Source organism: Dermacentor andersoni, chromosome 6 (assembly GCF_023375885.2).
Source record: "Dermacentor andersoni chromosome 6, qqDerAnde1_hic_scaffold, whole genome shotgun sequence".
NCBI lineage: Eukaryota > Metazoa > Arthropoda > Arachnida > Ixodida > Ixodidae > Dermacentor > Dermacentor andersoni.
In genome coordinates this window covers 97,877,723-97,903,252 of record NC_092819.1, presented here as the reverse complement: position 1 = coordinate 97,903,252, position 25,530 = coordinate 97,877,723, and the positions used below count along the sequence as shown (strand labels likewise).

The 25,530-nt window shown below is 43.6% G+C and overlaps 1 protein-coding gene across 2 annotated transcripts in view; it reads left to right on the top strand.

Annotated features, from left to right (window-relative positions):
* Positions 1–17,390, top strand: part of LOC126522612 (uncharacterized) — a 50,220-nt gene extending 32,830 nt beyond the window's left edge. For both annotated transcript variants that reach the window (XR_008610556.1, XM_050171385.3), the window contains exons 2-4: positions 9,578–9,846; positions 14,823–14,904; positions 16,858–17,390. Coding sequence is in view for 1 of the 2 variants with exons in the window: in XM_050171385.3 (XP_050027342.1) it covers positions 9,578–9,846; positions 14,823–14,904; positions 16,858–16,868 (362 nt within the window). In the remaining variant the exon portion in view is untranslated. The remainder of the gene's footprint in view (positions 1–9,577; positions 9,847–14,822; positions 14,905–16,857) is intronic.
* Positions 17,391–25,530: the final 8,140 nt, after the last annotated feature.

The window sequence follows — 25,530 nt, the reverse complement described above, 5'->3', positions numbered from 1 at the left end:
AGGAATTGAAATATTTTTTATTCGTTGAAGCAGTCTGCAATGTCTTTTTGGTTCTTGCTCTCGAAGCGCGACTCAACCATAACGCGGAGAGGAGGGCTGACATGTTTAAACGCTGCCACAGCGCGACCGCACACAAAGCCTGTGGATACGTAGGGCTGGACAGGCTTAGAAGAATAGATGGTCACTAAAACGTAAAAATACAACATCTTCATACCTCACGGAAGCCGCAGTACAGTATGATTAATTAATTGTGTTTTGAAGCTTCTGGTAACCGCCGAGCGCTCGACGAGGCGCTGACGGAGGTTGAATTAACCAATGGGATATGCTTTAGTGTTCGATTTAAATGACTTTTTTCTTCCATAGCGACGCATAGTTCCTGGCGTGGAGTATCCATTGCGTTCTAAAAAAGTCTAAAGGAAGAATCAATCGAGGACAAGTTAACGGGAATCAACCGTACAAACGTTCTGCATATGCAAAAACCTTCATCAAATCAACTACAACCATGGCTTTTGTGGCAGTTGCAACCCTGGTCATTAAATCTTCAGTTTAATGAGCTAAGAAAGTCTAAAGGTGCAGCTGAGACGTCACTTTATTAGACCTTGCGTGAGTAGGCGTTACAGCAACTTCATTCGCCCCTCCCATTTTATCCATCGTCGGCGTTTATGAACTTCTTATAGAAATACCAGAACCCTCGCTCATCACTGTAGCAATTTTCTTTGAGGGCACTAATCATTATGCCCGACGCGGCGAGAAAAGCTTCGAGGAATTCCCTTTTTCACTGACCTATGGAGGAAGCATTAATTTATGTGTCGTTGAAAGCTGTCTACTGGCAGTTTGCAGAATCTTCTAAATGTCTGCAATGCCGCGCATAGCTGCAATGCTGTGAGGTGCTGCCACGATCTAGCTTTCGCGCAATACTTGTCTACTTTGGTGACGCAGGTTTTTCGATGACCGAGCACAGCATTGTGCACCACTCCCGTTCTGCGCTGAACAAACAACGTGCCCCGCGATTCTTTTCACATTGCTTTTTACTGACCACACCGCTTATTCCTGTGCGCAAGTCCATGCCGGGACTATGCTGCCGCAGAAGAACCGCAGCTGTGACCCGCACGCAGGAGAGGAAAATTTCGCACAATGGCTCTCGGGGAAAAAAGCACTGCAGTGCGACGCATCTGGAACAGCTTAAGAGAGGCTAAGAACACGTTCGCCAAGCGGCCACTCTTCTTTATTGGCTTATTTGCATTTATACTTATTTTATATTCGTTTTCTTTGCAGTTGCTTCTTTTCTCGAAGTATGCAATTCCCCGTATTACGCCATTTTAGTTTCCTTATTTGTTTACTTGCAGTTTTCATTTTCATTCCGTTGCCGAATATTTTCTGACCGAAATCGCCCTGACATAAAACGCTAACATTTCGTGTAAACTGCGTGTCTTTCTGCTGTTGGTCGTACTAGTTGCTCTAGTAGGCCAGTCAGGCGTATGCTATTTCATGTTTTGCTCCAGGCCCATGAAAATCATGTATCGTGCATGGTCAAAACTGCAAATGTACGTTATCAGCAGTCACCACAGCAAGCGCACTGGGTTACGCTTGTGAATAGTATCGAGGATAACGAGGTCTTCCTACTTTTCACATCTATTGCTTCGCATAATGGACTAACAGCGCACGCAATTAAATTGAATTGAGAAGGGCTAGCAGTGTCGTTTTTTCATTGGTTTTACTCTACGTTGCTTGGCGATCACACAACCAGTTCCCCTTGTGTGGCGTAGCGAATGGAAGCGATGAAGCCTTAGAAAGTCTATGTTATAATGGCTCCTGGTGGCTGCAAGAACCTTGGCAGCGCAAAACTCTGGAAACTAAGAGTTGTGACGTCACTTAGGCAAACCTTATGCTTACGCGAACTTATGACCTTCTAACCTTCTTTCCTCTTGCCAAAGTTACCCACAAGCATAAGTCAATCATTTGTGACGTTGTAATTCGAGGAGCCAGCGATTTGTGCAATATAGAAAGTGCTCGCCGACAGCGTCCTGTATACTTTACTGCCGATTCATGGGCGCAAACAGTGCAGACCTCAGAGCGCCGGCTGTCACGCCTGGTTCCGGCGCTCGCCACCAGTCAGTGGCATCAGCCCAGAATACAGCAAACTATGCTGTAGCGTGGCGCCCACAAAAGCACGCATTTTTTTTACGCAGCTAATGTAACGTTTCTGAACCCACAAGCACTGGTAACACATACACTGGTACGAACAGACACCCGCATGGATATGAGCATAAGAAACGCGCGCGCCTACGAGAACAACCTCATTAAGTGTAAGATGCTTTTTCGCGCTTACTTATTGAAGGTATATTGCAAGCTAGCCACGCCAAAGAGCAATATAAAGTTAGAAAAGTGCACCACAAACACAAGTAATGCTGTTATCTTCAGGTACAGCTTGTAAGCCATCTGCGAGAGTGGGTTTAATGCACATGCTAGCGATCTCGGTCTTGTCCGTTACCTTCACCGGAAAGTTGTTTATCGAAGGGCCAACACTCTTAGTCACGATTGTATCGCAAAACTTCTCTGGATGACTTGAGCCTGATTACTTGAAGACCGCACGATGGCGGAGCATTTGAGTACTGTTTTTGGCGAGGTCACGCACGAAAGAGCGATCTGGCGTTCATGATGAAATGACACTGATTGAGTGCAAAGAATAACTAGACGTCTGACCTTTCAGGATACCGTGTACAGCTGACGATGCTTCCACTACACGGAAAAGGCGGCATAATTACGCTTGCCAATGTAGGGGACGATGAGCAGAAGCCGACCGAATCAATTTCTTTCAACACCCCGCGCATGACGGTATAAACCCTCGGCAAATGACGGTATAAACTCTCGACCGCACCGCTGTGGACGATCAGGGCGGGGTCATCTGCAAAGTCCGATGCGGGGATTTTGACGCGAATTATATTGGCGAAACGGGCAGAACAAGGGCAACGAGATTGAATGAACACAGAGGAGACGTTGCCAAGGCACCCATGCCTTGGCAACGTCTAAAACTGAACTGAACAGCTTCTAAAACTGAACTTGTCAGACACTACTGGACGACCTGGCATAGCTTCGACTTTGACAATGAGACGACGCTAGCCCGAGAGCCAAACTGAGGTAAAGCTCCTGAAATCCTGGCTCTTCCGTCGTGACAAATCGGCGTGCAGCACTAACCGTGGCCCCTTGCCGGAGGTTTACAAGTGCGTGTGGGACGAGTAGACTAGACCTCCCCTCATATGTGTCATTTCATACTGTAGATGACACCTGCGTTGGTGGCGAACCATCTATACCCTTTTATTCTTAATTTGTTAAGTCAGAGTAAACGTCTTTTCAATCAGCTCTTTTTATGAAAGGTACTAAAGTTGTAAAGCTAAGTTAAAGTCCGCTTAGTATGAAACACCATAACGAATACCCTTCCCCTGGAAGGATGTGGATATATATATATATATATATATATATATATATATATATATATATATATATGTATATATATATATAACATCGTTGCCCGTCACCACGTAGTCGCTCGCTTTCTCCCTGATGTCGTCAGCAGTTACCTAGCCCGGGAAACTAGTTGCTGCAGGTCGGCAGGCACGAACTTTTCGCGATTTCTACAAGGTCTGCACAGTCGCTAAACAATTATTTTAACGCTATCATCGAAAAAACTGCCGCAATATCTTTTTATTGATACTGGGCTGCAGTTTCTGTCATGGACTAGACTTGTCGTAAACTTCACAAGGTCTAAACGCCACGGTCTGGTATTCTATAGCGCACCACAAGTACGCGATACATAGCACCGCTGGCTGCACACACAGCCAGGGTTGTCATCGACGCCGTCGTCTGTCACATCTAATTCTGTCATCGATAGGGTTATCGCAAGGCGCACAGTACTTATCTTCCGTGTACCTTGGCTCCGGCCACTAGCAAGCACAGATAGCTGAACATATCATCGAGAAAACAGCTTTCGTCACGCCCGATGGATTGGCGCAATTTGCCGCAATGCCATTCGTGCTATGTAAGGTGTCCGCTACTTTCCAGTGCATGATGCACATAATTCTTCATTCCTGCAAAGGGAGGTCCTGTCTGTGCAACCTTGAGGACATTGTCGTATGTTCTAATCTGCCAACACACCTCGTTCGCTTGCGCGATCATACGACCTGCCTCACCTGGGCCAGCCTTCAGCTAAACATTAATACGCAATGGTTTGTTGCACACAAGTTAGGAATATAAAGGCACGCTGTATCGAAGGACGCTGTGCTTCGTAGTCCCGCCAAGCTTCGTGCGGTAGCAGAGTTTCCATAGCCCACATTTCTTAACGCTCTGTGCAGCTTCATTGACCCCTGCTGTCATTTGCGCCCTCTTGTACGTAATTTTGAACGTTTACCGCACTACTGACCAACTTGCTTACCGCAAGCAGCGGCATCTCCACCTGGTGGTCCGCGTGAGAAGAAGCGCTCGCGCAACTGAGGCGCCTACTGACTTCCCCGCCGATGCTTCTTCATTTCAACTCCACTGTGCGAGCAGTGCGGCACAAGGCGCTTTAGCGGTATCGTACTTGGTGCTGCTCTGGTATAAAGCCGGTTACGATGAATACGCCGTCGTGTATGCGAGTCGTACCGTGATTAAGGCAGAGGCATACTATTCCCCCACAAAGCAATAGTGTTTCGCCATTATTTGGGTCCTTGACAAGTTTCGTCCTACCCCTATGTCCTCCCTTTCGATGTTGTCATGAACCACCATGTCCTTTGCTGAGTGTCTCCGTTGAAAGATCCGTGAAGTGACCTCGGCCGTTGAGCGATTCGCTTAAAAGAAAACGACATATACGTTATCTATCGATCGGCCGCAGGTACTGACACCGATGCGCTTTCCCGATCGCCGATGCCTCCCGCCGTAACTTACCTGTCGACGCTCTCCACCATCACGTCACCTATTAGAATTGCCTATATGCCGGCGAGCACCATAAGGATGCCTCACTTTCAACCATGAATTTCCTCGACGATATATCCGTCACTGCCTCTTCTCAAACACTTCGCCGTGAAGCCGCCCACTTCGCTGTGCGCTGCCACATGCTTTACCATAGGAAATATATGCCCGGCGGACATAACGGGCTCCTTCTGAAACCACGTCACATGCGTTCTGACATCTACACATATTTTAGCACAGCTCCTCAAAGATTTCATGGCGTCATGCTGAAAACGTATACCCACCTACGCCAGCATTTCTGCTGACACGGAATGTATCCCTTCGTCCGCCCGTACGCCCGTGCTTGCACTGGCATGCCAACGACACAAAAGTCGTTACCGTCCTGCTGGCGAATTGCAGCAGCTGTCCGGCCCTACTTGTCCCTTTGATCGCGTCAGCGCTGGCCTCTTCGGAGAGCTTCCCTGCCGCTCCACGGGTAACTGAAGGACAATTGTTCTTGTCTGTCGCTTCGCGCCATACGCCGAGACTGCAGAACTTCCAGCCACCACAGCGTGCGAAGTCACACTTTTCATTTCGCCGAACTTCGTTCTTCGACATGGTCCACCACGCGAATTACTTAGTGACAGGAGTCATGTGTTCCTTTCCGAGGTGATTCGTCATACTTGAAGCGCAAAAACAAAAAAAAAAACAAAAAAAAAACACGGGGGCAGATGAAAGGCAGGCCTGACAGGAGGAGCGCCAGCTTCAAGCTAAAGATTATTATCAGAAAATCCCGCGTATTTATTTGTCGACACTGATCATAAGCACAATACAGCACTGCGCAAGCACGCTCCAAACACTTTCCTTTGGTGCGCACTGCCCTCCTACCTTGATGGCCTTGAGGCACTTCAAGCTGGCTGATAACATCCTCACGCTACCCTCAGGCTGTTATCACAACAGCTAGCTTGAAGTGCCTCAAGGCCATCAAGGTAGGAGCGGAGTGCGCACCAGAGTCGAGAATTAAAATAAGTATGCGGTAATACCGTATATTCAAGGGCTTTCGCATCACGTAAAAAAGTTGACTCCAGATATAATTTTGGTGCTGTTGCAACTGCCACACAAACTAGGCGCTATTTGTCTAGCTCTTCAGGAACGCATGCAAAGGAAGCGGAAGCCAGAACAAGCGCAGTGTACCACACGACACGGAAAATTCATCGTTTCTTGTGCATGTAATGTTTGTGTGTAATGTGTAATGTAACCCACGCCATGCGCCGCCAGGATGTCTCAGCTTCTATCCCGGGCTGTTGCAGCAGCGAAGAACAAGCGCGTTGGGTCTGCAGCTGTCCGCGAGATCAGTACTCGTAGATTACCATTGTTTCTCCGTTGCAGGAATAAACCACCCAGCGCAATTTTATTAAGTAAACACCAACCGAATTCATGTATGACATGTGAATTGTTGGCCTATACGTGGATGTCAAGAGCAATCCGTTCCTGGTTCCTTAGAGATTCCGTTTTATCGTCATCTTGCTTCACAGGAATGCGCAGTCTAAGACAGCTGAAAACTAGATGTTGCGATGAAGTCAGATAAGTCCCCGTGCATATGGGAGGGTGCCTGCCGGCACCAGAAATGGGTAATTGGAGAGGGTGAGAAGGGAGGCCTTCATTCAACAGTCGGTATAAAATATGACGATGGTGATGATGGCTCGCATTTTTTAACTCTCCTCGTAATTTTTGTGGATGAATACCATGAACTTATAGTGCGGTAATGACAAACTTAGAAGAAAATGAGTATTTTGAGAGTATTATACACGATTTCACAGTTAGTGTATCCTGCATGACACGACTAATCAAGTTTATAAATGACCTTTTACATGTTTTGAACATTAGTAAACAAGCTTACGGAGTACTTCTTGAGTTGAAAAAAAAATCACTATGTTCACGCCAACAGTTCACTGCACAAGACAGATTTTCCTGGAACACGCTCCACAGTAGTAGGCTGTATAAGACTACCTCCCGGGATGACCACAACCCATGTTATAAATGGTGCTAGATATTATAGCGTCAACGTATATTCCTATATTCCACAGGGGTCATCTCTTTGCAATTCGTTGTTCTTAAGTTACAACAATGGTATTCAAGAGCGCAGGTGACTGCGTCGTGATAAGCGCCACTTTGTCAAAGATGTATTTTATTTCTCCTCCCTGCAACAATGACCTTGAGGTATACATAGTTCGTGTTCAAAGTGAAAAATGTGTCCGCATTGGAACAAGCGTCCGCTTCTTTCGTACACACAGATTCTTTAGTTCATCCGGCAGCGCGCCCACGTAATTTAGTAAAGATTTTCCTCTAAAGAAAGCCTACCCACCCAAAGTAGCTTGGTATATGTGTTTCCCATATAGAATATCACATTCTATAAGCATATGGATTATGAAACTTCCATATCACCTAGAACTCTACGCTTCGACGAGGCGCAATTTCAACAACACGCCAAGAGAAGACTTAGAAAGCTTTCATATCTTACAAATCATAGACCAGTACTTGAGTACGTTTTTGGAGTGTAGGATCCTCCGTTCGAGTACCCTATCTGTCGCTTTACAGCACAAGTAGAGCCACTTCGTGCACTTCTGTAGCAGATGACAAGAATTAGCTATAAGAGGGTTTGACTTTAGGAAACAAGAGCAAATGTATAAATACGATCACTCTATTGAATTCTCTGTAGTCTAGAATTACGAAAACGAGCCATTTCTTAGCTCCGTCTTTACACGAACGTGTCGAGCAAAGATTTAAAATTGCGGAGATCCAATAAAGGATGCAACTAGCTGCCCGATGACGTTGAAACGTGTGACCCTTTACCCTTTACTATTACCCTTTACGTTTTGTTTCATTCAACTTTCTCAGCCTATTTCAGCATAATTCTGCATGTTTATTCTGCCATTCCCACAATTATTTTGTCCACATACGCATATGCACATAGTGTCTAGTACTATATTCTCTGCTGCACACCTCATCATGATGTCCATCATTAAGGGATTCAGGGTATTTGCTTAAACAAATAAAAATAAATAAGTCACTCGTTAGGGCCTACGAGTCCCTGAACCTGGGAATACGGACACAGGCAGGGATATTATGTTTGTTATTTTTCAGCCTACTAGAGATTTTACCTGAAGCACAAGTGATTTGGTGTGAATTCGGCTGAATACAGAAGCACGTGATCTGTAGCTCCCAACTCCCGGAAAATGGAGGATATTTAATCGAAAAAGAAATACTAACTATAGAGCTTGCCATCATTCCAATGCATTCCCTTCAATAGGTACACACACTGGTAAAAGGTTCTGTGCTAGTAGTCTTCAAGCCTTGTTCGGAAAATCTGCATGAAAACATATTTTTCAATGGTGTTTCTCCTGTCACCACAAGTTCTAAACAACTAAAAATCTAAAGTTTCCTATTTTGGAAAATAATAAAAAAGGTTGCTGTTTTGTGCCACGCATTTAGGTACTTGTTTGCATTCGTGCATTGTCGCTGCTTTAATGTTGCCACTCATTAGTATTTCTGTACTATACTGTCTGTTCTAAAGCTAAATAAGAGTTAGTTTAGTAGAAAGCGCAACAATAATAGTTTGTTGTTTACTTTAAATTCAGTTACATTGTTTGATGCAAGCTATTTGTTGGTGGTTTCGTGGCGCAACTCAAGCGACAGGAAGATGGCCGATGGGGATGAAGAGAGAAAACGTTGTAACTAATTTCTGTAGTTGGGTAATTCAGAGAAATAAATGTTGCTGGAGAGGTTTTATGACCCGAATGTATTTTTCCTTTGTGTATTGGCTAATCCTTTGGAATTAAAGAAAGTAAAAATAACGAATGATGTATTAGAGCTAGAGAAATGGTGCCACTAAAAGACAGAAAATGACGTCAAAGAGAGCGAACGAAAAGGCGGTTTACTAGATTAGAAATTTTGCCAGCATATCTTAAGGCCATTTTATTGCAAATATGATAATTGCGAATTAGTGCAATGTGCGTTTTTCCTGCAGTCCTGTAGTGCACATAAGATGGACAATTGACGATGATGATAAGAGTGGTTCAGCAGAGGCTGCGCTGATTGTCATACGTCTGCAGGTGGACAACGCCACAGGATAGTGAGCCACCTCACCTTTGTCCTTCTTTTCCAGAGCTTCTCTGATTAATGGGCCCGAAAGGAATGCAAAGACCTTTTATAATTACCTCAATAATATAGCAAGTAAAAATTGGACAAGGCTAATTTAAAGAGGCATTATGGTATACATTTTTGTAGCAGTAATTAAGCATGCTGCGGTAGTGTAAATATATGACGAGCTCTCGATGCTTTTCTTTCGCACATTATGGCACGTCTTACTGTTGCCTTAATGAAAGGAGGAACTGAATATCGTGCCTGACACGGATTCTTTATATTTGCCGTTCTCTGTTTTCGCCGTTTCTTACTGACTCGCATAGAGCAGTGCACCCATTATCGTCATGATCCACTAGTCGGCGAGAGGAATGACGAATGAATAAAAGGGTAGAGGCAGAAAAGAAGCCTTAAGAAATGCTTCCCAGGGTTTCTGCTCTAGGCTGGCTTCAATGCAACAAAATGTGCACTTAGTAGCCGTCTGCGCCTGCTCACTTGCCTGCTGTCTGCGCAGCGTTCGCAGTCAACGCCCAGTCGTACGGAGGGGGCATTCGACGGGTACCCGGAGACTTCTCGGAGGGTCGGCCGGGTGGACTGGTACCTGGAGGCGGCTTCGGCGGAGAGGTAGCCGGTGGCTTTCCGGGCGGCTATCCCGAGCGAGGTCCTGAAAGGTTTCCAGAAGCCGTGTCGGGAAGCTATCCCGGCAGGAGGCCGGAAAGATTTCCAGGTCGGGATGTCTACCCAGGAGGCTTCCCGGGTGGAACTAACCCGACACTTTGCGGAGTGAGTGATCGAATAATCTAAAGGGAAAGCATGTAAAGATAGAGAAGGTGTGCAATAGAGCCAACGAAGTTTAGAGCAACGCGTGCTAGTGCTTTATTGCCTACATACACGAATTATGAATGCACTAGCACCGCTGGTGTTTGAACGACTGTCAGTAATTCGCCTTCGATGGTTTTGAGGATAAGGCGCGGCTACCTAAAGTAACGTGTAGCCTTGTGTCGACGTCGATTCAACATTTCTACATTTCATCGCCCATGAATTCAACGACGTACTGGAAAAATTCCCTTTACGTTAAAGAGGGTTGCTATTCTCTTACGCCTCCGTTTAAGTTCCTTACTAACGTCCGTTTCAAATTTGATTTTTTTTATGTAGATGGCATTTGTCAATTACCAGTATCTGAAGTATCGAGCCCTGCCTGTAGCAGCGCAGATGTTTTTTGTTTTCTATTATATTCTCTCTCCTTCAATAAAGTGCAGTCTCTTTCCCTAATTTTAACACACGTGCTTCGATGAGAACCGCAGATGAATGAATATAAAGCCGTGACTGAGACCACCTTTTCACAACGCTCTGCAACCCACTTCAGCCCCAGCACAAGCAGAGGCCGAGTTGATCTTTTAAAAAGGCTTTGGCCGTCACCGCTATCACCTGCGCTGCAAATCCACACCTATACAAAGCTATGGCTTTAATATTCAGATTTGCACTGGCTGAACATTATGGATTCTCTTGAACAAACGACGCTTTTCTAGCTTCTTGCATCAGCGGCGGAGCGCCCGAATGATTATCCGCATATCTTCACTAAAAATTATTTCACGTGTGGCTAAAGACATGCTGCCTATATTTAGGCAGATGCTGTGTTGCATTACTGTGTATTCTTTGCTCTCATTTAAGCACCTAAGACCTCATGTTCATCCAGACGGATTGCTGTTTAATTTTTCGAAACTGAGCCTTAAGTGTTACTTTAAAAATTGAGGTCAAACTTCATGCTAAACACATGCATGTGACACCTTATATCAATGATTTAATCCGCTATTTGTTGACTGCTCAGATTTTCTTTCGGAACCAGATATCAATCAACAATTGATGCCTCAGTTATGGCAGAGAAGCATGATGGAAGGCTTATGCGATAATTAGTGATCTCATAAGCCATTGCAGCAAAGAGCGACGAACGCACTGCTACAGTGCGTTCGTCGCCCACTGAATCAACAGAATGAAACGTGATGGAATTAGCCTTGCCAATTTCTTGAACTCAACAAGTTTTTTTTTCTCATCTACAAATTTGAGATGCGGTCACTTTACTCACACATATGGAGGTGTGTATGCATTTATGTGCCGGTACCATTTCATCGTACAATAGGCATTTTATGTTCCTTAGTGATCCCTTGACAGTAAGAACAGACTTTAATAGACATTGTGTCGCTAAGTTTTTTTTTCATCTCAGGAGGTTATAATAATCGGCTATCTCTCTTCAAACAAAAACATAGAGAAGTATAACATCGAGCATGCCATTTCGCTACGCACTTTGGAAGGCGAACAGAAATTTCAAGAGCTTCTTTCTTTTTACAGTGCTCAACCGCTTCTTGTATGTCACGCACGCAGCAGTGCCAGTCATGATTTTCTTTTTGATAGTTCAACATAATGAAAAAAACAGGTGTTCCTTCACACACGGCAGCGTGTGAACGCGCCATATTAAGTAGCAGTCGAAAGCGTCTAGGCAAGCACATGAGTAGCTGCGCTAAACAGATCACCTAAGAGATAGAGGGGAAAAAACAACAAACAAAAATAGTCATAAAGCAGTGACCACAAATCATGATGTAAAAGCACCAATGTTTGTTGATCAGCGCAGCTGAGCTGCGCATGCGAAACAAAGAATACTGTTCAGGTTGCCGATTGGCTCAATAGGTAACTCTTGCCTGTAGCGGCAGCCTCAGAATTACTGATTACTGGAGAAACATGCAACTCAGCCCGTCACCTCAGCGCTCATTTTGCCTTACCCCATTACATCTGCAGTGCTACGGTGCCCTAGAAAGATATCTGGACGCCTGCACACTTACTTCGCAAAACATGGAACCTGCTTTATCTTCTTTTCTGTGTTAGTCTTAATCATGTCTTCGCATATAAGCGCAGCACGAGGAAGTCATCCTTCTCTTGTTTCATATAGTGAGCCTTCGTTCATGAACTACCTCACTGGTTTGATAGCCGACCACGACAGCCGCTTTTTTCCGCTGAAGAATGATACTTGACAAAAGCCCTTCTTTGAGTGCCTTCTGTCGCTTGCAGCGTGAGCGTGTTGCATATGCAGCTCTTTGAAGCTGAAATGTTATTGCCAGTGCTAGGCATAAGCTGTTGAAGAAATGTGTTTCGTCTAGCGCTCCCCGCGCCCCCAAAAAATGACGTATTCAAGCCAAAGTTGGCGAAATATAATAGAGTTTCCAATATTTTGAGGAAACAACTGTACAACCCAGACAAAGAAAAACCACGAAATTAAGTTAGTCGCACATATACGCTTGTTTCGCGAAAGGGATTGCTCTAGAAATGATAGCCTTTTGCGGTTGTTCGGATTCACTCATTAAGAACAATGAAAAAGAAAGCAAAACAATGAGAAAGTTGAGCAGCTACGAAACTTGAAGTGATCATTATTGTGAGAACACGCGAAGCCACATACATTAGCGTACGTTTCGGCAAGGCGACTTCTACCGGACGAAGACCAGTTCATTTGTCGAAGCGTAGGCTACGGCCTGAGGTTTTCCTCGATCGCCAACATTTTATGGCGGAGGATTTTCTTTCCAAACCAATACTGAAAAAAAGAACACTGCATTATGACACAGTGCTCACCACGCACTCTGCAAGTGTGCGTCGATTTGGGCTACTTCGTTCGACTTCTACGCTGTAATGAAAGTGCGAAAAAATAAAATAGGCACTGATAGATCTGGTATTGCTTGGTCTCGTCATTTGCGATGTTATTGCAACACTCACATCATTCTGCAAGGATATTTCGTCACATGCAAAATGAAACCTCTCCCTTACCTTGAGAAAGCCAGCACCCTGTCGGGGACCATACCCAACGCACGTGGTGAAATATACGTGAATCAAAACTTGAGTAGAACGGTTAATTAAACGTTCTTGAACTAATGGGGCAAAATGCAAAAAAAAAAAACGTCAATGTACTGAGTTTTTTCTGCACGTTAGAGAAACTTAACTGGCGTAACAAGTTCCATACCCCGGCTTTTTTTTACGGCCCTTGAGTGATATTGCGACGTTGTGCACCATTATAAAAATATATGCCGATTCCACGACGATGGTGGATTCTACGTAATTAAACGTTTCAAAACTAATGGTCATGCATACAATTTTGTTTACCTTCGTCTTATGCAACGTGTAATTTCATCGAACGTCTATGTTTATCCCCGACAAAGGTCACAACTTTATTGTCACGTATGTTTAAGTCTATGCACTGCATCTTTCACAAGCTATGCCATAATGCAAATTCCAAATCAGCTGGATGCATATAGTGATATGTATACGCAGCAATGTCCCAAGGACGAAACCGATGCATGATGCTTGTCAAGCGAGGAATGGTGATTACAGGTGTATGCACATATAAGTACGACACATACCAACCAACTCTTAGGGATTATGTACCTTTTGTGTCGCAATGTGACATGCCACTTGGGCAAGAACGGACATACCTTCGGTGGCACATGCCGAATGGCTAAATCAAAGAAAGTGAAGTAAATCCATAAGTCTGTGTACTAAAATTTCCCATTATATTACCAGATTGGATGGATTTGTAGATATCTGGGAGGCGACATTAGGTGTGCAAGTTTCAAGTAGGAAGTTACTTTCTTTTACGAAGAGCAGAGGGGGTGCATACTTGGTCAGAATACAAGGGTTATACTATCCACTTAATCATAAAAATCTATAATCCGCAGTCATGCCACATAACCTTTGTACTTATATCCAAAAATATACCTGCCAAGATAGTGACCGACCTAAGGCGCAGCCACGCCAAAGGCGAAATAGTTGCAAAACAATGTTTAATTTTAAAGCCAGAAGAACTCACGAATGTAAAAAGAAAGTAGGGTCATAATATTTTTTTGAGTAGCTGCCGCATTTGAGCAGTAAGCGCGACGAAGTGTTGTTATTTGTAAGGCCTAAGCTAACTGAAGCCGAAGTTAGGCATGCTAAAGTACGAACAGTGCAGAACAACCACAATAGGAGGGAATAGGCACTTCGAATACATAGCTCATTAATCTGAAAGAAAAGGGACAACCTTTGAGGGTAACAGACATAGGTTAAGGTGTCTGAATTGGCAAGCAATACTCTTTGCGTATATACATTATGTTATTGATTGCTGGAGTAGGAATGGTTGGCACATTGCTGGCGACAAATTGCTTCTGCTGCTATCACAGTCTGCTTTCAGAGGTTGTTTATGCGCTTTGGTTTACAAACTTTTCGCGACCACTATCAGAGTCATCAAACACAAGATTAACAAAAACATTAAATACCTTTGCACGCCTGTGAAAGCGAAACTAGCTAGCTGATTGAGTGTTAAATTTCCTAATAACCCGTAAAGAAGCACTACAATAGAATCGAATTGAAGCTGCCTTCAAATACAGTTGTCATTACATTCAAGATATGAACAATATCTAATCTTGCGAATTAAAGATATCAAAATGTTTTCGGTAATGATGTATTTAGTGAAACAAATTTTTCGCGAAACTTGTGTCCACCAAAGCGCCCAAACTGTTTGTGCAAGAAGATATTTTATCACTGGTTTATATGGTTTGATAAAATTAATGTCAGAATATCCTAACTTTGAATAGTCTGTATAATGTGTTAGCTGAGTTTCCTTGCATGTGGAAATTACGAAACGAGATTTGACGCTGCCACATGTAACTTATAGGGCATATTAAAATGCCTCAGTGCCCTCTTGATGGCAAGGCCAAACAATTTACTTTTGTTACGTTGCCTTTCAGGATCGCATCTGCCCCATTGGAACTCGTTGTGTGGTGCACCAGGCTCGTTGTGTGCGACAGCCGTGCAAGCCTATCCGAACTTGTGAGGGGATGCTCTATTTATTGTTACTTCTGCTTATACTGAAAACACAAGAGAGCTATACCAACACAGCTTCTACGCAGTAGATAGAAAAAGACACAACTGTATTTTCTTACGGTGAAAAAAAATTCAATTAACAAAAGTAGTCACTCCTCCTTGAATTGAGTTTCGCGAAGGACAACAAGCGAATAATTTACATAAATTTACTTGTAGGGGTGGTTGAATATTCGAAGTTTCCAATACGAATCGAATATTACACAACTATTCGTATTTGCATTAGAAATTAATCATTCGGTATTGTCAAACATCGAAACTAACCAATTATTTGACAGCAACCGCCAGGTAAAGTCGGGTAGTGTTCTTCGTTAGTTACACAAGGTTAAACAAATCGAAAATTATCCGAAGTAAAACGAGGACAAAGTTTTTGAAACAATTCAGAAACAAAATTGCTAATCAAATCTTTGTTTTCGGTTTCGCGGTGGACGCTTACATGAAAACCTCCGATTTTCTTGCTTGTAGTACGTAATTCAGTGGTTCATGCAGTGCTGTCGTGTAGCAGTTTTCTCATTTACGTTACAACCTCTGATATATGCGTCTAAATTTGACTATTCGATTCGATATTCAGTACATACCTTCGTATTTCATTCGTATCCGAGAAACTTTATGTACGAGCGCCTCTAGTTATTTGGGCCAGAATTATGTTTTGTCCTCCTACATGTGTCTACGGCAGCTTCGGAAGCTTTTTATTGCTTTTCTTTTCAAACAACTTATGATATTTTAACAGCCATTAGTTTGCGTTTTTGCAAAACTCGTCATACAGCATCCACTCATTCTTTGTTTGCAAAGCTTGTTTTGCAATCAGCCTCCATAGATGTTAAGAGGCTATTCCTGCAGTTGTTTTATTGATAATTAGTGATCGTGTGTTTAAAACTGATTCTAACATAGCATGATATTTGGCTTGCTTTCTTTTTCACCAGTCAGTAAAAGCATGGTACCTAATCAAAGCAACATAAGTATTTATGCAACGAATATATGCGTCTAAATCTGACTATTTGATTCAATATTTAATACATACCTTCGTATTTCATTCGTATTCGATTCATATTCGGGAATTTAGGTACGAGCGCCTCTAGTTATTCGGGCTAGAAGTTTGTTTTGTCTTTCTGCCGAAGAAATACAACTAAGAAAAAACTTCCTAACGATCAGACTTGTGGTATTTCGCTGTCCAAGTAATTCTTTCCGTGTTTATCAACGAAATAGCGTCCTTCTGATTCCATTTTTTGTCTAGCACAATATTGAAATCAGGAACCCTGGCTTCCTTGCACTGAAAGTTTTGTGTTATCAAGAGCGCACTGACTTTTTTTGTCATACAAAAAATGTAATTAGTTATAGGCTGTTTCGCGCTTTCTAAGGCATTTTGATTATTTAATGAATGTAAAATTGCTGCTGTAGACAATGTAGAAGTCGTGGGATTGCTCTGATGCTCTCATGAAAGATACGCGAAATAATTTCTATTAGAGATCTCACTGAGTCGAACCGAAGCCGCGTCAAGCGCTGGAGTGTAGCTTCATGATGATTGCAGTAAGGGGTATGTTTTATGCGGCGTTATAGGCATGCAATTCGTAACACGTTGTTAATGTGGACTGTCCCTCATAGCGATGAAAATAAGAAACCGTCATCATCACGGAATTTCGAAAGTCGCAAAGCAACTAGTTTTTATAAGCATCACCTGTAAGTATAGCGATCATTTGTTACTTACAGGTACGACTGTGAATTTTGTACCAAGTATAGCGTGCTGAAGTGTTTGTCATCTATCATTTGTATGACAGAAGAAAACAGGAATGCAGTCGCGAGCACCGTACTGAGTAGAATTAATTTTTTTCCGAATTTCTATGTGATAATTCTTGAACAGTGCACCATGACCCCCACAAGTAACTCGTCGTCATTCCTTTTCAGGTGTCTCCTAGGAGATGCACCATTATGCACGTCAAGACTCCAGAAACCTGATATCTACAAGCAATTCTCAAAACATGTTAAATAAAAGGAAGTTCTGGCTACGGTTCGACTCGTAATTACACCTTATGCTTAACTGTTCATTTGACTTCCGACGACGTCAGGTTGGCATGCAGTAAACGGCTGAAGTTAACGTTTCTTTGTTCACCTGAAGTGTGGTTTATTCTGACTGTTGGCCATATAACGCTAGGTGAATAGAGTAGCCGCTGGCAGACTTCTGGTAGCGAATCCGGAGTTGATCGAGCTCTGATTGGTGCCGCAAGCGCCTGAATATGTACTCTAAGACCACAAGCCTGATTGAGTGTCATAGGCTAATTGGTATATAGGTGCAAGTTGACACAGTTATTGCCAATAATCGATTTGTTCTTCAAGGCATATGCATCTGCTTTTCGTAAGGATGTCCCTCCAAAGTAGCTCTAGAAAGAATGGAATTTTGGGCTGGCCGAAGAAAGCACAATAAATTTGTTCTCGTTGCGCTTTCGGTTTTCTTTCATGTATTTACGCGAGTACCTTTAACAGCGGAATCAGTTTCACTTGACATTGCCGATGTAACAAGGGACTTCGCACGTCCCCCCCCCCCCCCCCCCGGGGATCCAAGTTATCATCTCTCAATTTTTTTTTCTTGAAGAATTCTCATTGTTTGCAGGCATGCATTCATTGCGAATAGGAGTTTTGACGTATCGCAGTTGAAGAAAAATCAATGATCTGCATAGTGTCAGCTCCAAGCGTTGCCTCCCACGACAATAACGGCCGTGAAGGTGCCTGTTAAAAAGTGCATTTAGTGCATGAAACTAGAACTGTGTCCGAACACTAGGTGCCTAGTGCAAGCTCACAGCGGGTATACCGCCTTTTATTTCAAGATTATAAAAATTTGTCAAGAAAGAAAGCTTCCGCCTTGCTTTTTGCTAGAATAAGTGCTAAATTGCACCACACAGTCGCGCCGTCACATTAGGATGCTGTAGTAAAATGCCTTACAGGAACATTAGATCGTGAAATTTCTGTCACTAAAAACAAAAAATAGCTACTTGCTAGGAAGTACAAATATCAGGAGACTGGGAGGTCGAAAGTGTAAATTCTTGAGGTGGCGTCGCTACGCTAGTGTCTCAGCACGAAGACCTTCGCAAACTAAAGATGACACTTTTAAGTCTTGAAGCAGGGTGTTCTTCGTTACAGCAGGTTACAGCAATAATCACCGAAAAAACTATCGTTCAGCACTATCTGAAAATAGCTAACTTACTAGTACTAAGGTCACAAGCAAAACAATGTTAGGAGAGGAAAAAGCTGCCCGTGCGTTGTTTTCGAAAAGCGCAGCTGCGAGGCTGACAAAAAAAGCACCAAGAAAAGCGGTTAGCTTCCAGGTGTCGTTAGTTGACTGCATATTCAGCGGTTGTCGACAGCTCCATTGATTTTCTAGGAGACTTGTATTTTTTTAATACTAACCACATTTAACTACCCTTCCAGTGCGAGCTTCATAGGGAGCGCATTGAATTTTTTGCAGTCATTGTGCTCATAGCCAGACAAAAAAAAAAACAAAGTTCTAGCCCAATTTTTTTAGATTTCAGACGTTCTAAAAAATCGATTACAAGTATACCTTAGCCTAAATCGTGTCGTACGAAGAACACAATGATGCCATTTACTTTACTTCGTGAAAAAAAAAAGGAAATGACGGCGGCACAGACTTCAGACATTCTGTGCGTTATAATATCAACATATTTTCGAGGCTCCTTAAAAGAAACTATGAGCATATCCAAGAAATTACGTTCATTGTACATACTTCAAGGGACACGGGGCCCAGTTATTTCGCGGCGTCAATTGAACGGAGTGTATAGGAAAAAAATGAAACAAAACGAGATTCCACAGTGCACAAAATTCCGTCGAAAGCGCACTTTACTTAGGTATCACTTTTCGTACTTCCACGATTTTAGCAGAGATAGGTGCCGACCTCGATGGTATCCTGCAGCAAAGAATGAAGAACGCTAAAGGCTTAAGCACACTGCAAACTTAGTTTGACATGAGGCACAAATGCCCCCATCTGCAGAAATTTAGTACAACACCCCCAAATAGTGTGTGCGATTGTTCATGGCCTAAATCCCCATAGAGGGGTCCCAAATATCATGCACCTAGATTTAAGAATGTGCAAATGCGACGTAGCTGGACAGAACCAACTTAATGTTGTTTCCCGCCGCTTCAAAATACTCAGAATAATTCTTTTCAGTTCGTCTAATTAGATAATTAGTATTAGTTAATTAATCAACTTCTAAAATATTATAGTTACTTGAATAGTGTAGATAAGAAAATAGTGGAGCCACATGAAAAACTCACGGCTTTGCGTGTATGGCGTTTTTTTTTTCTTGCGCTCGGAAATACTCTTTCATTTGGCAGGTGTTGAACAACAGAAAGCTACATAGGCAGTTTCAACAATTTAGACGAATTACTTAATCAGGCGAAATGCACAAAATTATCGGATCCTCTCCAAGTGACGGCAAATAACATTACCTTGGTTCTGTTCAGCTACGTGGCATGTGCATATTAACGTGGTAGCGTTAAGGGTCGCGCGTTGCAAAAAATCCGGTGTAGGCGTCCCCCATCGGCAGCCGGCGTCCAGCGACGCATGTCATTTCGGCAAAAAGATATCTTGAATTACCCATGCCCACGCCTTCCATGTGGCACAAGCATGTTAGTAGACTAATTGAATTCCTGAAGGTAAAATACGTAGAGAAATCGTAAAGTACAACTTGTAGACGACCTACAGACATGATAGCGTCGGGCTGTAGTTTGACTATACGAGAAAACATTATTTTGTTAAGCGAAAACTCAAAGAAGCCGTTTTCCAGCGTTTCTACCATCCATAGACCAGCCACGGCGTCCGTCATTTGCGTGCCAGCATCCAGAGATCTTGGCGGACACGGAGCGGCGCGCCTGGTTCCTTGCAATGCCGCCAGATGGCGCTCGCCTCCACCGCATCGCGGCCAATGCAAGAGGCCGCGTTTCTACCAGAAAGCCCGTCTTCGTGCATAGCAGTCGCGGCCAGCGTTTCCCGGTAAACATTACGGTTACATAGGCGCCAATTGCCGGGAAGCGTGAGAAGCAGTCACGGATCTTTGAATGCTATCACGTTCCACTCTTGAAGGAGAAGCTTAAGCGTCTTCCAATTTATTTAAACCTTGGTGCATGATAGGACACACATTCGACTATATACAAAAAAGTAAACTTAATGAACATTTTCAGAAAAGAAAACCCGAACGAAAACTTCTGTTCACAAAAAGTCGTAGGCCTGTGCGGCACACGCAGCAGTGACAGCGCAAGCTGGAGGAGCAGCTACATAGGAGCTCCATTTTCGGCACCACGCACTACAGGTCTCCGCGGCGAAGTATCTTCGCGTCGTTTTTGGCAAGAACGATCTTAACTGTCCACCCGAAGTCAACGGCGAGCTGCGGCTTTTCCTGTTCTCAGCACAGCGGCCGGCTGAACGCAACGTTGGCTGGTTGCAACGGCGCATGTAGCTCTACAAATCACTTCGTCAGGTTTGTCTCTTGCGAGGAGGTGCCATAACGTGTACCGTAGAGTAAACACAGGTATCCAGACTACGTGGCGCACATGTGACATGATTTGACCCCTAGGACACCACGTTCTTCTTGAGGATGGTGATGATAGTGATGGAATCCCTTTCGAAACGGGATGGTGACAAATTGTTACATAGCCTGCTACATCCATGGTCAGCTACATGCAGCATGCAGCGGCTATATGCAGCTGTTACATGTCAGGACGCGTTGTGGAATATAACGGAACTGCAATGATGCAAAGTTTTTACGTATTGTCGCTACGCAGCGCGCATGTAAAATGGCACATTACAATGGTAATGATGATGATGGTGAGTTAATTACATTTCATATGAAACGGGACGGTGATAAACCGTCACCTAGCGTGCTTGAAATTATCAAGTATACCATATATGTCTTTCATTACGTCAATGTTAATACATCTCCATAATCTTCTTTTCCCTCCTCAAGACCTTTCTATCTCCCTTGCACGGCTACCTATGCAGCTGCTACGTGGCGTGCCACCTGGTGCAATAATATGCAACTACAATACCAAGGGCGCATGTACAGACGCTAAGCGGCGCAAATCTCACATTGCAAGGCAAGTGGCACGGTACGATGCTAAAGATGATCAAGATTTGAAACGCGGCCGTGACATAGTCACCTAGCTAGTTTGATTTTATCAACGACACAATGCACATTTTCTAGCGTTCTTGTATACGTCTCCCTAAACGTCTTTTTCCTCTACCCTTCGTTAATTGCCTTGTACCGCTACATGTGTATCATGCTGCATGGCATTCTACCTGCTGTAATAACATGCAAGTGCAATGCAATATGTGCACGTGTCGACGCTACGCGGCGCGCATGTGACATTGCGTGTCTCGTCGCACACTAGGACGCGTTTCTAGGGCATTTTTCTGCTACATGCTAGCAAGCGCTGAAGTGGATCAGTGAACAAATAAACCCCTATCTTCTAAGCACATTTTAACAGGTACTTATTGTTTATTTTGCAAAAGAAAAGAGACACAGCTGAGCACGTGTTCTTAGATTGTTGGGGCGGAATGTTTTCTACGATATCTTACTGAGAACTTTGGAAAAAAAAGCTGCCATTAAGTCCGCGTGAAATCCGTCATCTCACGGTCGAAAGCGACGATGGTGTGCGTTTTGATTTTAATATGCTCCTAGGCATGCGCAGTATATGGCGAACTCGGAGTGTCATAGACAACGCAGACCCGTTCGCGAATATCTTTGCGAATCTGTGCCCGATTTTGTCGAAGTGCAGAATGTACAGACGTATGTACCGGAGTTCGTTCCAAGATTGTAAATGTCGTTGCACATGCCGAAATACTATAGACATGTAGTCAGCAAACAGCTGACGCTTCTCCATACTATGATATTGTTATTCTGTTCTTATGAGCTCATAAACTCTGTGTCAAGCGAGCCAATAACGAAAAAAAGAAATCTGGCGTGGCTCAGTGGTAGACTACCTGACTTTCACCCAGCGCACACGGGTACAATGCCCGCGGGAACTGGGTCTTTTCTTTTCCTCATTCCCGGCGATAGCTGCTATTGGCACCGGATACCGGCGGGGGACATCATCGCCATCTGAAACGGCTGTTGAAATGAGCCCATAACAGCTTACACTGTGACACAATAGCTAAACGGCTTTCTAGAACATGGCTGACGGTAACGAAGATTGAATTTGGCTGTAAACACCACCTTTATCATTAACATAAGAATAATTAGGTCCGCCGCGAGACGAAGTTGGCTTTCCAGGAAATCTTCAAATGCCCTAGTTCTTCATAAAAGGAGCCCACTCCATGGTGATAGGTTTGTGGAAGTCATCATCCCAATACATTACTTTAAGTTGCCTCTGAATCGCCACCTAATCTAATAATATAACAAACTCGCCCTTATATACCCACAGGTTACGGGGCCTGAGTAGCGCGGATCTTGTTAATGACTAAAACAAGCCATGTCTTGTCAAAAAGCCATGTATTGTCCCGTTAAATGTATCATTGTCTCATTCGGGCTTTGTTACGTGCTCCTTAGTTTCCGCTCAAATTTCATTGAATACAGTTCTACACGTTGGAGAAGATCCGACGAGTACCAGGTAAGGTGTACAGAAGAGGTTTAGTGCACATATACCAGTTTATGGGTGTAAAAATGAACAACAAATACAAACACAAAATAAACACACTACAAAAAGTTATGTGCACGTACGAACTTTCAGTACAATTCCAGAAGGATACCAAACCTGTAGCTTGGCAATGAAAAATGAGAAGCCCGAAACATATATTTCATTTATTTCATTTATTCAATTTCAATTTCAATATATATATACGCTTGTGCATGTCCCTTACATCCGGGCCGAATCTGGAATCCGGGCCGCGGCGGCCGTATTTCGATGGGGGCGAAATGCAAAAACGTCAGTGGTACCGTGTATCGGGCTCATGTTAAACCCAGGTGGTCCGAATTAACCCGGAGTCCCCCCTCACCACGTGCCTCGTAATAACATGGTGGTTTTCGAACGTAAAACCCAGAACTAAATTAATTCTGTTCAATACCACATGTAACATAGGCAGAAAACTGAGGAACTGTCTTTAAAATTTCATTTCACACTACTTAAGGAGGTTACGGGACAAAAGAATGGCGCCGTAAAAACATTTTCGAAAAAAAAAAGAAACTATGTCCGCACATGTGAAGTTAGCATCGTCTTCCCCGACTAAGTTAGGGAGCATGTTTTCATCAGCTGCTAACTTCAGTTGACTTTTTTTTGCGTTTATTTTTGGCGAGTATGAAATAGTGCATCATATAACTGCTTATAGAATGAAATTGAGGTTGATCTTCTTATCTTGTCTGCGCAATAGAAGAACTACAAGACAATGGACCTAATAAACCGGTATTGAACAGTAAACGAAGCCACAAGACTGTGTTGTACGTTTATTTTTCGGGTTCATGTCGTGGTCGCTTCATTTTGTAGTTCCGACACAATTCGGCTACCTCAATAAAAATATTTATTACACCACAGTCACCAATTAGGCCATCGAATTGCGTTGAACAACGTATGCGGAAATGCTGAGCTGGTTAGAAACACTTAACTCCCACGCCTACGTAGGTTCCCGAATAATAACAGCCCTTAGTTAATAATTTTTTATACGCAGTGACTGGCTACAGTCACTGCTGCTTTAGAAATTTATTTGTTAAATAAAGTTCACCTCACCAGAGTAATGCGTGCCTTGTGTACATTCGATTAGAACAAATAAACGTGCTATGCCTACAACATAATAAGGGAAAACAGGAATAATAGGGGCTACAATAATGACGCTACAAAGCGTGTGCCAGTCGACAGCGTTTCGCGCAAGCGGTGGCTTGAACGGTTCCGACTATTCCGCCGATCATGCACAGGTCTCTTATTAAACTGTGATAACAGCTAAGCAATCGAAACTCGGTTCGCTGTGTCAGTCGTTCCGTGCTTTCTGTTACGCTGACGATGGCCATCGTGGCCATTGTAAGGTAGCCGCAGTTATCGTGCCGTCGTCGTCCTCATCCCAACTTGCATGCTCGACACAGGACGAAAAAAATAAAACGAAACTTTGCCGCGCTGCTGAGATTCCTGCTGATGTTCCTGCGGCCATGTGCGTTCTCTGATCGGGGTGTGCCAACCCGTGCCTCGGCGCCTGGCACTTTCTCCAAGGTTTGATGGATTTATTGAGTGGACGATTGAATAATGGGGCTAAGTAACTCGGGGTTTGAGAAACGCCGTGGCAAGGCATCCAGATTTATTCTTGACCACTTGGCGATCTGTCGCCTCACCTAAATCCGCCTACACGAGCGTTTTTTTGCGTTTCGCCTCCACCGACATACGTCCACAGCGGCCATAAGTCAAGCCCTCGAGCGCACAAGCAGAATGCTATAGCCGCTGAGATACCATGGCGGGTAATTGCGCCGACTTTTGCGTAGCACAAAGACGGTGAAAGCAGTGGCATATTCACATGTATTTCGGAGTCTACGATGCGTAACGCTATAGAGAATGAGAATGACATTGGGTGTATCGTGATAAGTGTATTATTTGTTGAGAAGATAGCGGTCCTTGTCACGAGAGCTTACTGTTGCCGAAGTAAACAAGTTCAGGGCCATAGCAACAACGCGAGATTGCATTTTTTGTCTAAACATCTCGCTTTCTTTCACGGAGGAGAATAGGATGCTCAGAGACGCAAGTCATAAGTGTTCAGTAAGAGGAGAAGTATTTACCGTCTGATCATTCGGATGTGGGTGAGAGGTACACCGACTTTCAGCACGGCCACACTGTTGTCACTCATCAGTGACCCGCTGTAGCAGTTTATTTGGTTATGCAACTAACCTCCCACGAAAACAATAAAAAGGAACTGTTCCAGTATAGAACAAATATCCGTTGGTCTCACCGAGCCTGAATTTTTCACACAGCACCCTTCTGAGATCGGTCTGCACGTAGACAAGTGCAGAAGTTTCAGCAGCGCGAACGGAAACAATGGTCTATTGTACAAAATAAAACTCGACATATTCTATCAGACAACGACAAGAAAACTAACAGCGTCACTATGTTCGCTCTTGCGTCGAATCGAATCTCAGCCTGTCACATGCTTCGCTTAAACAACAAAATTTGCCGACCTATTTCAAAACGCACTCTTTCTCAAGCGTGGAGGGGCGGGCTGAAATTGTCGCATACGTGAAAGAAAAAAAAGGAGAACGAAAAGCTCCAATGAATTGGCTAAAATTTTCTTTAGAATTGATGCTTGCTTCCATGGTGAGACACTTCTCGCTTTTAGTTTTTTCTGAATCACCGAGTTCATAATGTGGGAAACAAAAACAAAGCGCATAATAGACAATGCCTATCTGCGGAATGACTGTTACTAGGCTGCAGAGCAATGTCAGATCTCAAAAGATAAGAGAGATTTTTTCTTTATTTTACCAGCAGAAAAAAAAGCACTTCGTAAGCGCACGCACGAACAATGAGAACTCCTACGGAAAGCGTCACGTGACCAGAAAGGAGCTCTGCGTTAGCAGCCAAGAGTAGGATATATATTGCGAGAAATGA